This window comes from Manduca sexta, chromosome 28 (genome assembly GCF_014839805.1).
Source record: "Manduca sexta isolate Smith_Timp_Sample1 chromosome 28, JHU_Msex_v1.0, whole genome shotgun sequence".
Lineage (NCBI taxonomy): Eukaryota > Metazoa > Arthropoda > Insecta > Lepidoptera > Sphingidae > Manduca > Manduca sexta.
Window position 1 is genome coordinate 11,729,495 of NC_051142.1, and position 17,725 is coordinate 11,747,219.

At 32.4% G+C, this 17,725-nt stretch overlaps 1 protein-coding gene across 1 annotated transcript; it reads left to right on the top strand.

The window, feature by feature from the left end:
* The first annotated feature begins 1,300 nt into the window (after positions 1-1,300).
* Positions 1,301-10,027, top strand: LOC115442092. Its single transcript, XM_030167063.2, has 6 exons — positions 1,301-1,446; positions 6,479-6,621; positions 7,183-7,277; positions 7,967-8,097; positions 8,786-8,935; positions 9,448-10,027. Exons 1-6 carry the CDS (start codon positions 1,368-1,370, stop codon positions 9,600-9,602), a joined length of 753 nt encoding a protein of 250 aa, XP_030022923.1. The 5' UTR covers positions 1,301-1,367; the 3' UTR covers positions 9,603-10,027.
* The last annotated feature ends 7,698 nt before the right edge of the window (positions 10,028-17,725 follow it).

A 17,725-nucleotide genomic window follows, 5' to 3' on the forward strand; every position in this document is an offset into this window, starting at 1 on the left:
CATTAGTTTAGTACATTTACGGTTCGTAGCGTTAATTTGCATGCTGCGATATATAAAGCGAATTTATCGCAATAATTAACTAACCATTAGGTGTAACAAACACATTTCGCCGTTACGTTATAAAAAAAAGAATATGTAGCCCATTTATATATACAATCCAGGACTCACTAGCTTTATTGATAGATCGAATCGCTTAATCAATAAAGGTTTCAGTACCATTTTAGATTAGTCGTACTATTACTAAATCAACCAATTATAATTAACGTAGAATGATTTAGTAAATGCAGGTTTATTTTTTCTATTTTTTTTATGTTAACGCACAAAAAAGGGCAATGTATTTCCTCGTAGTGATTACCAACGCTAGTTCGATAATATGTTATTTATCAAGTGCTACATGTTTGTATAAGTTTGTCAAAAATCGCAATCATTATAAACGGTAGCAAGAAAGTGTATAATATTTTAGTTGTAATTTTTATTACACGACCTATTTCACTAGCTAGTATTCGCGATTATATTATTAGGTGATTTACGAGATAATATGCTCTGTTTTCTATATAAAATACTTTTTCCCGGTCCCTTGTCCATAAATATATAATATGCACATTATAAAATCTGTTGGTGTAGTATTTCGGCTGAACATCTAGGTTGGAATACGTAGCAATCTTGGTCCCCTCACAGAAGTTGTCGGCTTGTAGAAGTTGCTCAAGAAACTAACAGTTTTAAGGTATTGTAGTGATTTTAGGTAACAAATCGACAGCGTCTGCGCCAATTATGTGTTTAAGTCAGTATTTTGTGAGGCAGGAGAACTTCCGTCGGCTTCTTTCAAGTGATTACAGCTTGGCCCTATGAGCTATTATGTATACCTAAAGCCTAGATGTAGATGTAGGGTTCTTCAAATGGAGCGTAGAGAAGCAATTATGCAGACCATTAGAATTGTCCCGACTGTCAAGGGATGCTTTGATCTTTTGCCATTCGACATATCTTTGTACTTCATTTTACTTAACACCAGGTGCAGTAGTCACTTTGCCCCATTATCTTTAACACAAAAATATTAAACTTAGTCTCACAATGGTAGAATCATAATAATAAAAACAACCCAAGCTTTTTACTGGGACCTTAAATTGAGCGTAACATTAATTACATTAAACAATTCGATGAAACATACACAAAAAGTAACGCCCATCAGATTGGCAACAATTAAAAAGTTTCGCGAAATAGATGTTAAAGTTTTTTTTTGTTAATAATTCATTGTAAACGTCACCTTGATTATAAGAGTAGTCGGTTTGTTCGAGGTATAAAACTATGTAAGATCGCGCGCAGGTTACAGTGTGCGTAAGGCGGCCGCATCGTATTAGTATTTAGTGAAAATGTCGTCAATAAATAAACTGGTAGCTACTGTTGTAGTCGTATTGTGTCTTACGGATGGCGGCTTATTCAAAAAGATACGTAAGTATTGTAGTGATTTTATATTTTGTCATAATTTTGGCGTTTGATATCAATTGTATATAAGTTTATCAACAAAACTGCCCACACTTATCTAGATTTCTTGAGCTCGGTTTCGTGCTTTAATTTAAAATATATTTTTTTAATTGATCAAAAATTAAAATAAATTAAAACCATTCTTTCTTACGTTTACGCGATTGTAAGGCATTGAAAGCTCATCAATAGATATAAAAATTAAAATTGTTTGACCAACAGAGAAGTTAAAGACTATATTGAACTCTTTACCTAGTTATATAATATATATTACAAAGTATTGAAAAGTATGTATTTTATAAGTTTGCACTGCATAGATACAGTCGGCCACTAAAGAAGCTGAACAAATTCAAAATATCAAATGCTTCTACTTAATTATAATATTGACTTCAATTGAAAAATTGATTTTTCTGTATCTAAAATAAAGAGTACCTTTTGAAGTTGTACTCAAAAGACTACATAAAAATTGATTTATAAACAGAATGGTATTCGAGTAAAAAAAAACTTTTGCTGCGTATAAAATTATTACAAATTTTTAACAAGTTCGTGAGTTTGATTAAAGCTCAAAATGCGGAAATGTTGGTATCCATTTGCGAAATATTCAAATAAATAGCTTTTAGTATGTTGAACACCTCGTTTGAAAAGATTACAATGAAGAAATTTAAACGCTAAGTTATCCGTAGTACTTTACACTTAGCTATTCCTTGCTTACTTTCCAAGCTTGAGAATATTTTACTTCTTTGCTCATTTTGTTCTTCTCTTTCGTATACCAAAATAGAATATTTTTTTTACCTGCGCATTTTATTTATTAATTTAAATTAAAAATTGATTAATGATCTTGAAGACGTCACATTTCATTTCTAAGTGTTGCAAAAATACATATCCCCGTCGAAATCTTCCTACCTAACCTATACTATAATATAAAGCTAGAGTTTTTTTTGAACGCGCTAATCTCAAGAACTACTGAACCGATTTTGAAAAAAAAGCTGAATGTTTACCAATGGCAAGTTACATTACTCCTGAGTTTTCTAGGCTAGTTTTTATCCCTGGAAAATATTTATCGCAAAAAAACTTTTGCAAGCGGCCGGAGCCGCAAGTAAATCCTAGTACGGATTAAATTGAAACTTGTCCTTTGATAAAAAGTTAAAATCTGCATATTATGAAAAATAAAACAATTTATATGTTTATTTATAAATTCTTAATCTATTTATATATATAATATTTATGTTTATTGAATTAAAATTATTATAATAATTTACATAAATAATGCTATAATAATACTGCTATACCCTTGACCAAAGCATTAAGTTTACGGAAATAATCTTGGAAAATTAATTCTATCCTTTATGAAAATGTTTTGCTGTTATAATTAATTTGTGGCTTATGACCTCCTCTCCTTATCTCAGATGTTGCATTTAGTTTTTAAATGTTAGGATTTGTGGATTTGTGATGATAGATAAGATTTTCATTTCTCCGCTGAAGTATGTCGTGTAATGTGATTTATCCATTATTGCTGTTAATTTTCGTTATTTAATAGGGAATCACACTCACTATACTACTGACTATGTATTGTTTTAATATTTAGGACAATGGGTAGTTAGGATACAGTGGTGTGCTGATTTGATTGTAGCCAGTGTAATTACTGCGCATTATGATACTTAACATGTATCTCATTGTCACTTATGTCTCAGAGTGGCGAGGGCAGTGGAGTGCCACGCAGTATTTTGCAATTGAAAGTTATGTATGGTGTTGCTACTATTCATTGGTCGTATCGCTTACCGTCAAACTATCAAAGTGTTTTTAAAACAATCCAAGCGTTTTTTTTAAAGTAACCTACTACACGAAAAGGTTTTGATGGAATGCTTCTTTTGTAGTCATTGTCAATGTCTTTCTTTAGGCGAGATAAAACAATCTCAGATACCAATTTTGAGTTTGTTATGAAGAATTTTCTGTAAATAATTTACCAGTTAGTTTTGATTACATTTCAAACGTGCCTTGATTTTATTTAGACATTATATTTAAAGCGTTTGTGCTCTTCTAAGTTTCAGAAAATGTTAACAGCTTGTATGCAAAATTTCATGCCTTAGCTAGATCTACAGGTTTAATGCGTTGTCAATCACATAAAGAAATACGTAGGTTGTATTTATATGCAGGTCGTGACTCGACCCTGACCACAGGATCTGATCGATATCATGTTTTCACATCAACGTGTAATTATTACATAAACGATATTAAATCATAAAGACGCATGGAACTTGGAACCTATTATGTCCTCCATAATTAACATAGCGGATATATGCTAGATTTTTCCCTTACCATTGTTGCCGGTACTGCGCTTTGTTATAAACGTAGGATTTTAATACAATTCTATTATTCATTTATAGATATTATTTTTTAGTAACATTATTTTTCTACAAGGTCTGACATTTTTAAAATGAAACCTCATTTAATGACAAATATAATGGAATAATGTATCAATAATGTTAAATAATTTCTTGCTGATTAATTACCGGTAGTGATTAGTTATAGAATTGATGGAAATCCATGAACTTATAAAACCATTGCCAATGCCGTCACATGAATATTTACATCTATACGCGTCTATATTTATTATTTAAATTTCTATTATCAATTGAATTTTCTTAAACCTAGTTAATCGTATAACAATAAAAAAATCCTGGAGACTGAAATATAGGTTATTCTTTTGTTCCTTCAAATAAATAATAAACTTTTATTCGTATCATAATGGGAACTTTGATGTAGAACAATGGATCTAAATGGTTAAGGCGCGGGGAAGTTCTGAGTCGTCTTTAAATATAATGTGACCATATTTCACACACTTAAGATATTCTTAAATATTATATTCCTAGTTATTGTTTCCAACTCTGCCCGCGCTAACGCCCATTCCCAGTATTCCCATATAGTAATATGGGAAATATAGCTTCCAATTTGTGTAAGAATCTTCAATTTGGTTAGGTAGGTAATTTATATGTTTCATTTTCTATTTTAGCGTTTTATGGAATGTGTTTCCAAAAATCCATTCTTAGTGCCCATTCACATGACTTAAGGAAGCTTTGTGCAAGATTTCATACTCCTAGACCCATTAGTTTCGGCTGTGCTGTGAATCTATTAGTAAGTCATCCAGTCAGTTTCTTCTTTTGTTTTAATAGATTGTGATTATAAGTCTTGCTGCATTCAGTTATAGCTAGGAATCTTGCGACCACTATTAGCAATAGCTATAGATTTTCTCTAGAGGGGGTAGCTGATGGGACGAAATTAACGAATGGCCTGGACTACGCGATGTCTCGTAAACTCAAGGCCTTTTTCTAAGTTTTTCAACCCTTGCCCCCTAGCTATGTCCACGCCGTCCACTATATACATAGTATGAAATAACAGAGTGCTGTTTGCAGTCTTTTGCGGGTTGGAAGTGACGATTTTAATAGCACAGTTTACCTCACATAGTATGTTATTACAAGTTACGACGCCACATTATTGTAATACACTATTGTCCTCACAATCACCCATGTAATCATGTACCTGCGCCTAACCTGTTAGTAATATTATGTTTTACACATAACTAGATGGGTGTGTATATTCACCTACTTAAGGGTCTCCCCAGAGCAAACGTTTTTGAGCATTCGTTCCATATTTTTGTGGCGCATGATTTGCGGGAATATGTAAAAATTAAGGAATAATTGCCTATAAAAAATATTTTTATGGACTTTTTGAAATTTTTAAACTAATCTAAATCGTTCCTTATTATTGTCTTTTTAATTGTTGTTTGCAAATTAAAATATGTGTTTTTTTGGGAGATGCACGGAATATTATTTTTTGTATATTATAAATATAATAGTATCCATATTATAAATATATTTAAATAACCAAAATAAAATTTACATATGTAGAAATAATTTCGAATACATGGCTTCTACAAAAATGGTTATTTTGATGATACCGGCTTAACGTAATTAGGTTTTCAGGTTGTGTAGAACGTCTCTTAGTTCTATATCTTTCGTATGTTTCTGAGAACCTAGTTAGCATCGTGATGTCTATTTTTGGCTTCAATTATCATTGTCCAAGCATTGTTGTGTTCCGGTTCAAAGAATATTGTACCCTGTATTGTTAACATCTAATGTGACTGTGATACTCACGCAGTGCTTTGAGATTAAATGTTCTCAAAACCTGATTAGTGCAATAAATGGTCAAGGGTATTAAATAATCTTCGAATATTAAAATTAAGCTATTATTATAATTTTTATTAACAGAAATAGCGAAAGATAGATAATATAAATAGTGTTCTTTTGAATAATAAATTGTGCGTTTTGTAAACATAGGCCTTATTTATTAGCTAGATTAGAATCTAGATATATAGTTGACACTAGAACTTCAAGGACCTTAAAAATATAAACAATAAGGAAAAATTCCAGCAGAAATACTATGATTATGTGCATACGACCTTGTAGACTAGGAATAATAATCTTTGTGCTTTCCGGCGTTTTTTCGTCTGTTATTAGCAACAGGCTTCAAGGTGTGCTCAACGACCCATTAATTTCTATACACGAACTTTATATCTGGCCTAGCCAGTTGTTTTTATAGTGTAGCACTATATATTAATAGTGTAGCACTAGTGTAGTTATAGTGAATATGTTTTTGTAAAATCGTAGGTATCTTCATGCGATATCATATCTTGTATGCGATTGTTTGTACAGTACAGGTAGGGCGTATTTCCTATTGTATTGTTTTGGTCTTGTCATCTTTGGGGACAGTACCCCCGTGGCCACGAAGGCTGTAGTCTTCGAAACGTTGGGAGAAAATTATATTATAAAAACAGCGATAAAATGCGTAAAATAGTTTTATTTCAATGTTTAACATTCATATAACATAAGAAATCATTATTATTTTATGTAAGGATATTTTTAGTGAATATTATTTGCAATTTAGAAACGGTCGATTATAGACTGCTTTCAGAAGTAATTCATTTAAAATGTATTTGGTGTTCCAGCTGATTACATCCCGGTATGTAAGAGGGATCCCGCGACGGTGGACGCCTGCGTCATCAAATCTATAGAAACACTGAGGCCGAAGTTGGCGGAAGGAATTCCAGAGTTGAATGTGCCGGCGCTCGATCCTTTCTACATACCTGAGGTTGGTAACGTTCATACACGTCCTTCTGCCAAAACAAATGTTTGCAGGTTCAAAACACAAGGGTATGCATATTCGACTTTTCTAATTTATGTGTTTGTTCTTTGTGAACTATCGCTTGTTTTACCATGAAAAAAAAAACATCGTGAGGAAACATGCATAACTAAGGAGTTATCTATAAGAATTTTGATGGTATGTGGAGTTTGTCAACTTACACTAAGTCCAAGGTCAGCGTGGTGGCAAAACCCTTTCAATAGTAGAGGTCTGTGCCCAGCAGTGGGACTGTATATAATGTAAGACTGGTATTATTTATTACACATGTCCTTTCCACATTTTCCGCAGCTTCCGACTTCAGCTAAGTTAGTCTTATTTAGGTAAAGCACATACTTTCCTATACATCTACACCTCCCCGTCAGTTTGATTGGTAAATAATGCCTAAGGTACTAAGTCCGCCTATACAAATGCAAAGTGTAAATAAGAAATATCAATTTTAGATCCATTTATTAGTAAGTGTATATTTTAATGTTTTTCACATTTAGCAGTATATTTTTCTGTATTTCACAGATTGCAGCTATTAATACCCAGAATACCCAGGTGCGTGCTGTCGGTAAAGATGTGAAGGTTAGCGGCGGTGGGAACTTTACCATCAAAAGTCTACAGTGAGTGTTCTTTGCATTCTACTAGGTGTTTCTCGAGGATTGGTCTCCAAGAAAAGCCTTTCCCGTTATAAAAACTCTTAAATCACTGAAGCGATCCAGAGCGCCGATTTTACAACGCTCGCGGTATCTGCATAAAAAAAATAAGAAAAAGGTTAGGCTATAACTTTGTCACATATAATTTACCAGTTGTATTACCGATTCTATTACGATGACAAACAGAATAACTTACTCTTTTCACATTTTTTTATATAGATTATGGACTAAAATTAACTAATAGAATCGACGAGTGAATTTAATACTTTCCAAAACTATTTCACGTAAGAAAGAAGTTACATGTGATCTAATCTTTTGTTTCTGCGTTTAAGTGAAATTGATGTGGATTCTGGGAAATACATGTTTTTCTTGAAATGTTTTGGCATATTTCAAGACCGCCTGTCCGATATCAATGAGCAATCGTTTGGCTGTGGTTAGTTATGATAGTAATATTTATTTTGAAGAATATGTGTACAATGAATAGCTGATTAATACAATTTATTGGTATATGGATTGCGATGTACAATCAATTGATTGAAAGTTTGATAATTTTGCTATGTAACCCATAATCGGAAAAACATATCCGAGTCCGGATTGAAGGACCAAAAGTTGTTTTACATGAAATTGGTATTAACACACATATTTGCTGGTTACAGGATAAACTTGGACAATTTATCGTTCAAAGTCCGCGTCCGCTTCCCCAAACTTTTCTTTAAGGGTCAATATCTGTTGGACACGAAGATTATTCTACCTCTTAGTGGAAAAGGCGCACTTTCTGCCGAAGCTGGTAAGCATTTTTTCTCGTCTATATACCTTACGAAGAAGAGAGGCATTGGATGCGTTATATTTAACGTTTGCTCGCGTCTCCAGTGACAGCAAATTTTTTCCGAGATAAACGTCCTGCTTTTTCCATGATAAAAAGTAACCTCTATGATACTCCAGACTGATTATATCTGTTCAGCCGTTCTGGCGTGACAAAGTACCAAACAACCATCCAAACAACTAACTAACATTTATAATATTATGATTTATTTCAAAACTACCTTAATTTCTATCAAGTTGTGTTAAGCGCGGAACTCGTCTTTACAGTAGACGCAAAATGTAATTCTAACTTCCTTTTATACAAGAGTATATAAGAGATAAATAAAACAACATTGTTGTTTCGTGAGTGTGATTTAGCTATTAAACCAGTTAAGGCGTTTTTTCAAATCATAAAAAAATGTTCTTGTAAACTAATATAGCCGTGTCTTAATATTGAATATCATAAAACTTTTGAAAAAATATATACTTTTAAACTCAACTTGGATTTTAACGAGAATTCTAAAGCATCATTTCTGTTAGTAATGTCTATACGTTACTATAAATATTTTAGTTACTCACTTGACTACAAAGAAGTTGGTTTATGAAGTTTTGCTTCTTTTTACTCTAATTATTTTTTAACTAATTTCAATAAATTTATGGTGAATTCTTTACAGTAAAGTGCGACGCCGAGTTCACAATAAAGTCGGAGCTGTACGACAAGGAAGGCGTACAATATTTAAGGTTCGTCAGCATAACCTCCGACATTAACATCAAGGATTACTCCATCAAACTCGAGGGGCTGTTCAACGGTGATAAAGTTTTAGGTACGTGGACTTATTAATTTAACCCGCTCATGGATTCTTAGCATCATAGCCCTGCGTAGCATGTTTTTAAATTCTGGACTAACCGCTTGGCTGCTTAATTCCCGAAGAAGACGTCTATACAACTATCAGGAATTTACACGTTACAACATTGTGTTCGTATCGAATATGTTAACGTCTACGTGTTTTTCTAAAGTTGTCAATATACTTAACGTAGTGGTTATATTCTCTTTGACTATACGTTACAAACAAATTTATGCTGTTGATTCCCATACATTTGCATTTTATCGTTACTATGGTTATATTAATTTTTGTTCTAAGTTTACATCCACACAATCTTCATGTTGCCATATTTTAGTTCCAAATACGCTCACAGGGCGCTGTCAAATCCTGATACTGATAGGGAATCTGTTGTTTCTAAACCCCAGAATAGCAAAGTAGTTTTTTTATGAATTTCGTAACTTGTTCGTGTCAAGTATTTTTGAGATGCATTAATAGTTTTTATTATATTTTAGGTCAAGCTGCGAATGAAGCTATCAATCAAAACCGAGGAGAGTTCTTGAAGATGACAAAGCCTTCGCTCGAGAGTACTGTCAATAAGTTGCTATTAGACATTTCTAACAAGGTGGTCGACGATCTGCCTCTCGACGACCTTTTCCCTAAACAATAAATTTGTTTTTTATAGACAACGGATTATATCTTTGTTTTTCTGTATTGCGCCATGTCATGCGAAGTTTTTTGATTTTTTAAAAATAGGGGATTTATTTAATTTTTATTCAAGCTGATAGTAGTGATATTAACTTATAATAATGCCGTAAGTTCAAATACAATTGTTTACTTCTTTATACAAAATGAATATTTTTGTTTTTATAACTTTTTTATTGCCTATCGAAAATAACTTTAACTTTAGTTCTTTCTTTATGTTTTGTTCATTTAGTTATTTTTTTTTACCATTAAAATAATTATAAGTTGATTTTATATGAGATTGAAAATAATGGTTTCGGTAAAATATCCAGTACTGTAAACGATTTTTAATTGAAAAACCAAAGGAAATATCAACATGTGGATATTACAATAAAATGTAAATCAATACCATGACATGTATTTTATTTAATTACCTACATTTTATGTAATAATCTTACTTATAATATCAGCCTTGTATTATATACTCGCCCACTGCTGAGCACGGGCCTCCTCTACTACTGAGAGGGATTAGGCCTTAGTCCACCACGCTGGCCTAGTGCGGATTGGTAGACTTCACACACCTTCGAAATTCCTATAGAGAACTTCTCAGTTGTGCAGGTTTCCTCACTATGTTTTCCTTCACCGTTAAAGCGAACGATAAATTCACAAAGAAGACACATATGATTTTTTAGAAAAGTCAGAGGTGTGTGCTCTTAGGATTTGAACCTGCGGACATTCGTCTCGGCAGTCCGTTCATCACTCAACTAGGCTATCGCCGCTTTTAATAATAATCTTATTTACCTTACCTTAATTAAGTACTCAGTAAACATCTGCGGCGGATTCAAATGGCTGAGGCGAACTCAGAGGTAACTCAGAGGTCGTTTCAGCTGCTTCAATGTAACATGACATGGCGTTTGAATGTTTAAATCTATTTACGAAAGGAAATTAAACAAAAGTCCCATTACGCTGATAATAAAATGTATAAATTAAATAATCTATGTAATTTGTTTTATATCATGCGGAAATATAAATAAGTTGTGTAAACTCGAAATCAGGTCGGTTACGACTCGCTTGGCCTTCAAAATGAGGGTATGACAACTATTACTGAATGGATTGGAAGTGTCACCTCCCTAATTCATATATCTTATGATCAATATTTATAGTATGCATTTTATATATTGGTATATTATATTTTTATATTATGTCTACATTTAATGTATATATAAATTATAAATATTATAAATTATAATTAATTAATATTTGTATATAAGTACTTATCGTATTAGTTATATCTACTGTTGTATTTGTTTATCACAAGAGATTTCTTTGAGTCACCTACCTTGTCCATCTCTGCTCCACCCTTAGAAACTACTTACTGGGAAATGCCTTCGGCATTAAGTCCGCCTATGTACAAATTTTATTGTATACTAGTTGACCCGACAGACGTTGTCCCGTCACGATTTTAGGAGATGAGATGTGGGGAGCTGCTAGTTCGGTTCGCGTGGCTCAAGCTTCACGCGCCTTATGTTTCTTGTGACGTTACTGCTACGCCACAATGTAAAATATTTCAGTAGTTAAATTGCGGTCCACTTTCATTATGTAATTAATGTAAACAAAGAGTTCTAAGATTATATAGAGCGGATCAGGAAGAATGTCATACAAAAATTTTACGCTTATTGTAACTCAGTCTACCCTAAAATAGCAAAACATCAATGTACTTCATATTTTTTGCATACCGTGAGAGTGTTACATTTAGATGGTTACTGATGCCGTGATTATCTGTTTTATGGACCTATAATGTCTTGTTTTAGATTTAAGCGATGTTTAATCGTTATTACTCGATGTTACTTTTGTTTTTATCGTAGTTACTATAGGTAGTAACATATAATGCCATCGTTATCTTAAATGCTTTCAATATAAGCCATTATACTAGCTTCTGCTAACGGCTCCGGTAGCCTTAATGTCCTTTCCCCAGTAGAAATTATTCAGGGGTAATATAGCCACCTTTTAGAGAATAAATATCTTAACTCTGAGCATTAAAATTGATATTACCAAGTTCAACAAAACAAAAACTAATTCTGTAGTTTTTTTTAAATTATATATAACCTATATTATTATAGATTTTGTAGTTCTTGCTCGTGGCTTTGCGTGAAAGAGTTATTCTGGGATGAAAGTCTCACTTATATATTTTCCAAGAATAAACGTAGCCGATGTCTTCTTCAGGGTCTGATCTCCATACCGAATTTGATCGTATTTGGTTCCGTGGTTCAGTCGCGAATATACAGACAGAGTTGTTTTCGTATTATAAGTATGGATTGCTAGCTTCGAAGATTTATAGGAAAAATCGAACTAGTATTTACTTATACCTATGTTATGCATGCATGGAGCAAATATTAGCTTCAGTCTACTAAGGTAACCGAGTTAATGCGTTATTATAAGTCAATTCATTGGTTTCAGAATGTCTAAGAATATTTAAATATTAAATTTCTTTTTGATGAGTTTCGCTGCATTGTTAAGACGATCAAGGCAACAAATTTTTATTTATTATACATATAATAAAACAAAGTCCTCTTTTTTGTCTGTCGGTATGTTACCGATTTTCTCGAAATCAATTGAATTATTTTGTATGAAAGTTGCTATGGAGATAGTACACACACGCGAGGGAAGTCGCGAGCAAAAGCTAGTAATTAATATAAATTAAAATCAAATACTATTTATGTATAAATTTACTTTTTTTTTGTATAATAATAGATATTATTGTATGGCCATGGAGAAAGGTAACATTGACCTACTGAATAATAATTATCAATGAAAAAATATTAAAATATGCAATAACACATAAATATAGCGCTTTATATATTTGTATATGCAAATCAATAAAATCCATATTAATAGTATTATGAGAACTAACACATCAAAGACAAGGTATAACATGTTTCTAATTAAAACATTTTTTTTTATTGTACAAGAAAACACTTTTATGTTCATTTTTGTTTTTTTTTTTATATATGTTTAGGTTTTTTCTAGGTGTCGGAGTTTGATAGCTATATATGTCATAGATCGAGGATCAACCCAATTAGAAATAAAAACATTGGTACTGTGATGTATCTCTTGTTATATAAATAAAATATGTATAAAATCGTATGTAAATATACTAACATAATAATAACAAAATATAGTTCTCCTCAATTTGGTATCATATACAAGTCTATAGATGTAATATTGCTATTTTATTTAAGTTATTCTATAATCGTTGAATGCACAAAAACGGATTTTCACGAATATTGATATATTGTCGCAAATAAGTACCTACTGAACATCGTAGTATTGCCAATATTGATCACGTACCTTAATTCCTATCCTATGCTAACATAGTATAACTTTTGCCAGGAATGCTGCTGACAACGACAATTATAAAAATTACAAAAAGGAAATAAAAGTAATTTGTAAAATTATATCGTAGGTAATAAGGAATTTCGCAAGGGCAAACACTTCATTCAAAAGGCGGGACAGATTTGGGCATTCTCTTTTCCACTTGGGTCCAGCCAGTGGATGTAGAGGTCATTTTCATCCTATGATAAACTTTTGCAAGTTTGCTCTAGAAAAATATATGACTGTATATTGTAATAATAAATATAATTGGTTATTTTGAAAATAAACGTAAATTCTAGTGATAAACAGTATTTTGCTTTTTTAGCTATGGTTTTTGATGCTTTTTTAGCGATGTTTAATTTTTAATCAGTAAACGAAATGGGAAATGTAAGAAAATAAAAATGGCCAGTTATAAAATTTTTACACGCTAATCTATAAAATCACTTTACTTTCAATATAATTTGTGAATGTCTGGTTAGTTCATTTTTGAAAGACAAAATAGTTTTTGACTCGATATGTGGCGCTTTTATCAAGGTCTAAAAAAATTAAAGGTAATCTATTAAAATAATAATGACAAATTGCAGTGGCAGGTCCACGTCTGCTGGGCACGCTGTGTTTGATTAAATATCCAATTACCTAGTTTTCGCGAAGATTTGAACACGACGCTAGTTGTTTAATAGGCCGATATTATCATAAACAATTGTCCGACCTTTAGGCTCTGTAAGCGGACTACTTATTACCACATAATGAGTTAATTGAGGACAATAGAAACTTCATCAGCGGATACCTGATTCCTTGTGCCCGCATCCGATTTATTAGGCCACGTTTAACGCACGCCGGTTGCCAAACACGGAAAATACAAATAACTTTACCTGTGTAGAAGCTAAAGAAAATATTATGCGTAAATACCATAAAACAATTGACAATATTACAAAATATAAACGTGCCTAAAACAAAAATACCGTTTCGTAATTTTTCTACTTTGACTTCGATGATGTATTTTGTTTTTTTTAATACTTAATTTTAAAAGTCCCCCCCGTGACCATGAAGGCTGCAAAGTCTTCGAAACGTCGGGAGAAAATAAAACACTAATACCGCGATAGAATCCGAAAATTAGTTTAATTTCAATGTTTAAAGAAAAAAGTTAAAATACCGAAAATTGTTTGATGACGTCATACACATGGTTGAATGAAGTAGATTTTTGGTCCACCTTACTATTTATTTAAAAAAAATAGGAACCGTTATTTGTCAATATCAAATGTCAATATTACAATAGGTACGTCACAACTGTCAATTTCAAAGAGAGAGAAATAAAAAAACTGTCATTTTACTTCTGCTTTATTAAAAAGCAAAGGTCATTACGTCTTGCACCGTATAAATGACGTCGTTTGGTGCTGACGTCGTTTTAGAATAACACAAAATTCAAAGTGAAAATCATGAATGTGTAACGTTAGTTTGATTTTTTCACAGCTCCAAGGGACAGTAGACCTAAGTATTTGATATAAATTTCAGTTTAATACCTCCACGCGTTCTTGAGGAAAAGGTTCTTGACAGACGGACGGACAAAAAAGTGGTCCTATAAGGGTTCCGTTTTTGCTTTTGAGGTACGGAAACCTAAAAAAGAACTTAATGATATTATATAGTATAGTGCGTGGGTGCAGATGCACCTCCCTAAAACTAATTTTAGCGGCACCCATGGTGTTATTCATCTATTTAAAAAAAAATCTCTTAGTTTCATCGTGGCTAATGAGAACTACATACATTGTTTGGTCGGGAGCACATCCCTCACGATATCTATGGTTGACGAAATGTTGGCGGTCGGTCGTGAAAAGAAAACTCTTCTGTGAGATGCAAAGGATATTTTATATTTCACTCCAAATTAAAGTGAAATAGACGAAAAAGGGTGAATAGTAATTGCTTTACAATAAAGAATCAATTATTAAAAAAACGGATGAGTGCGAGTTAGACTCGGACATCGAGAGTCCCGTACAAACTTGAGGTAAGGAATCTAAACATATAAGTTCAAACTTGACAAACTTAACTTCGTCGTTCGAACTCCAGACATTGATATTGCGCCTAACGCGGAATAACAAGTTAATTTCTTTCTTTTGTTATTAAAGTATATATTGGTTTGCAGATATTTTCCTTTACATGTGCTGTAAGACATTGCATTTGCCAAATTTCATGAATCTAGGTCAGTGAAAAGTAAGTGGTAAGTTTTTGAATCCCTTATGAAATCGCTAAATATGCGACGTAAACGGTCATATCTTTTGATCCGGTTAACTTGCAGGTTAGATTTTTTCACAGTCGAAAGAGGCCGTAGACTCAAGTATTTTATATATATTTCGTCTTCATATCTGTATGGGTTCTTGAGAAAAAGGGTCTTGACAGACGAACACATAAACAACAAAAATTCTGTAAGTGTTTTTTTAAAGGTACGGTTCCCTAAAAACGTTCGAATCATAATAAATACTTTAATTGTAATGTGTTTACAATAGCAGAATACAGGAGTTGTTTTCAACTTTCAAAAAATAATTATAATCATTTTATAATCTTACATTCATAGTAATATTAAGAATCCTTTAATCCGAATACCATTCCTTGCGCCAGCCCTCAACACGTTCAGATGTCAATCTGACCACAATTATGTATTGCAAAAGTCACGCAATTTGCCGTGGTCGACCTTCGAGTTGCTAAAAGCTTTCGACCGCAATATAGTTAAAATCTTACGATTTGTTAGTCAAATATTTTAACATTTTTGTGTTTGCTGGGCTTGTGACGGTTTCAAACCATGACATTTACTAAAATCAACAAAACGAGGTCCTGAGAATCAAATATGGTGTTTAATGAATCTGAAGATATGCATTTCGGTGTCTTGTAATGTTTTTGTGCGTGTACATATTATATCGTATTATAGGCACTTGAATTTGCCCGCAACTTCGCCCATATATAACTCTTTCATTATAATTAAATTTCCACTGTGTATATATCCAGCATAAAAAAATATTATAAATGTTAGTAGATATACTACTAACATATAGGGTATTCTTTTATGCCGGATCTGTCAATGTGCAAACTTCATCCAAATCCGTTCAGTGGTTTTGGCGTTTACTTCCAACAAACATTCAACTATTTTCAAAACGGTTACATTGTGATTTTCTTCTGCAACGCTGGGCGGTTTCGTCTAAAGACTATTGAAAAAAATAATTTATAATACTATATTATGTTTTATCTCAAACACTATTAGGGTATTCATCTAAAGATTATCAAAGCAACCAATTAAAGTGTTGGCCAACTTTCGTCTGAGTTTTGAGAAAGCAAATCTAAATGTATTTAGTAACTCAACATGAACAATGAGTATTTATATATCTCTGTTTTCCATCATAAAATGTAATTATGATTCATTCTTAAAGATTCATTTGTCATTTTTTTATTTTGGTAACAAATGTAATTAACATTTACAACAATAGTTATAATAAAATTTTAAATAAGAAAATGTGCTCGGTTTTATTCTAAATTATCCTATTCTATGTTACACAAAATAAACCTTAATATCACTTATTGCATTTTGAATCCAATGTTTGATGTTGGTGACTTACGTTACAGTACATTTGAGTAGACGTACCAAAAAATCATTCTGATTTGATACATGTAATCATTGCATTTTAAAGTTTTTTTTATATAATATATACTGTTCACATACGGGACAACTACGAATTTATTATATGTATTGATATACTATGATGTTGTGATTTCGCAAATGTCTCCTCAGCCGGCCAGTGTTGCCAATAATCTTCGCATATGTCAAGTGGGGCTGATCGCCTTGACCGACGATGGCAGCCGGCACCAGCTGCTTGCCTCACTCTGATCGTCTGCATACTGGCCTTTGTTCTATATGACTTTAAGGGCCTGTCACACAGGTTTTAATTAAATTTTCTTTGACAGTTATCGTAATGAATAGATTTTTTTATATTATTATTAGTAATATAGACTAAAGTGTAATTATGGTATTTGGCTATATATTTCGGCTTACACAATTACGTGACGAGTGGCATAGGAAAAGTTGTGATACAGACCCTTAGAATAATAACAAAATCGTCATCATGCTTAGCCGCAGAATGTCCACTGCTGAACATGGGCTTCCCCCAAAGATAAATGAACAAAATAAATTCTGTGAATGCAAAAATCTGTTTAATAAATATGTAAAGCAAGTATTTCCTAGTAACAAAATAAAGTGAGGAACGGTAATGTTAATGTTAGCACAAAAATTAAATGTAATTATGCTCTATGGAAGAATTACGTGGTGTTGTTGAACTAAACGTTTACACAAGACTAGTGTTTTTATGCTAATTGACATTGCGTTATTGATACAAAACAATATACGTCTAATTTTATTTATTACCTATTATTTATTTTGCAGTACAAAGACTTCAGACGATGAATGTGGACTTGGCAAAGTTCATGGGTGCATGTGGCATGGATAGCGGTTTATGGACCCATTTTAAGGTAAACAATGAAATTAATTGATATTGTAGGGTAGGTATACTATGAATTGTATCGTGTAATTGTTTATTTTTCTCAGTTATATCAAGAGAAGTCTTCTTAGTCTACAGCCAGCATGCAGCCCTGTAGGGTAGATGTTACGCATGCAACTAGTTGTAAAAAATAAAGAGCATGCGTACATATAACCACGAGAGTTTTTCATTTATAAATATTTTGATAATGTATTATCGTCTG

Coding starts and splice junctions, on each gene's coding strand:
- LOC115442092 (XM_030167063.2), top strand. CDS start 1,368: ATGTCGTCAATAAATAAACTGGTAGCTACTGTTGTAGTCGTATTGTGT. Junction 8,098..8,785: donor CGCACTTTCTGCCGAAGCTG/GTAAGCATTTTT, acceptor AATTCTTTACAG/TAAAGTGCGACGCCGAGTTC. Junction 8,936..9,447: donor CAACGGTGATAAAGTTTTAG/GTACGTGGACTT, acceptor ATTATATTTTAG/GTCAAGCTGCGAATGAAGCT.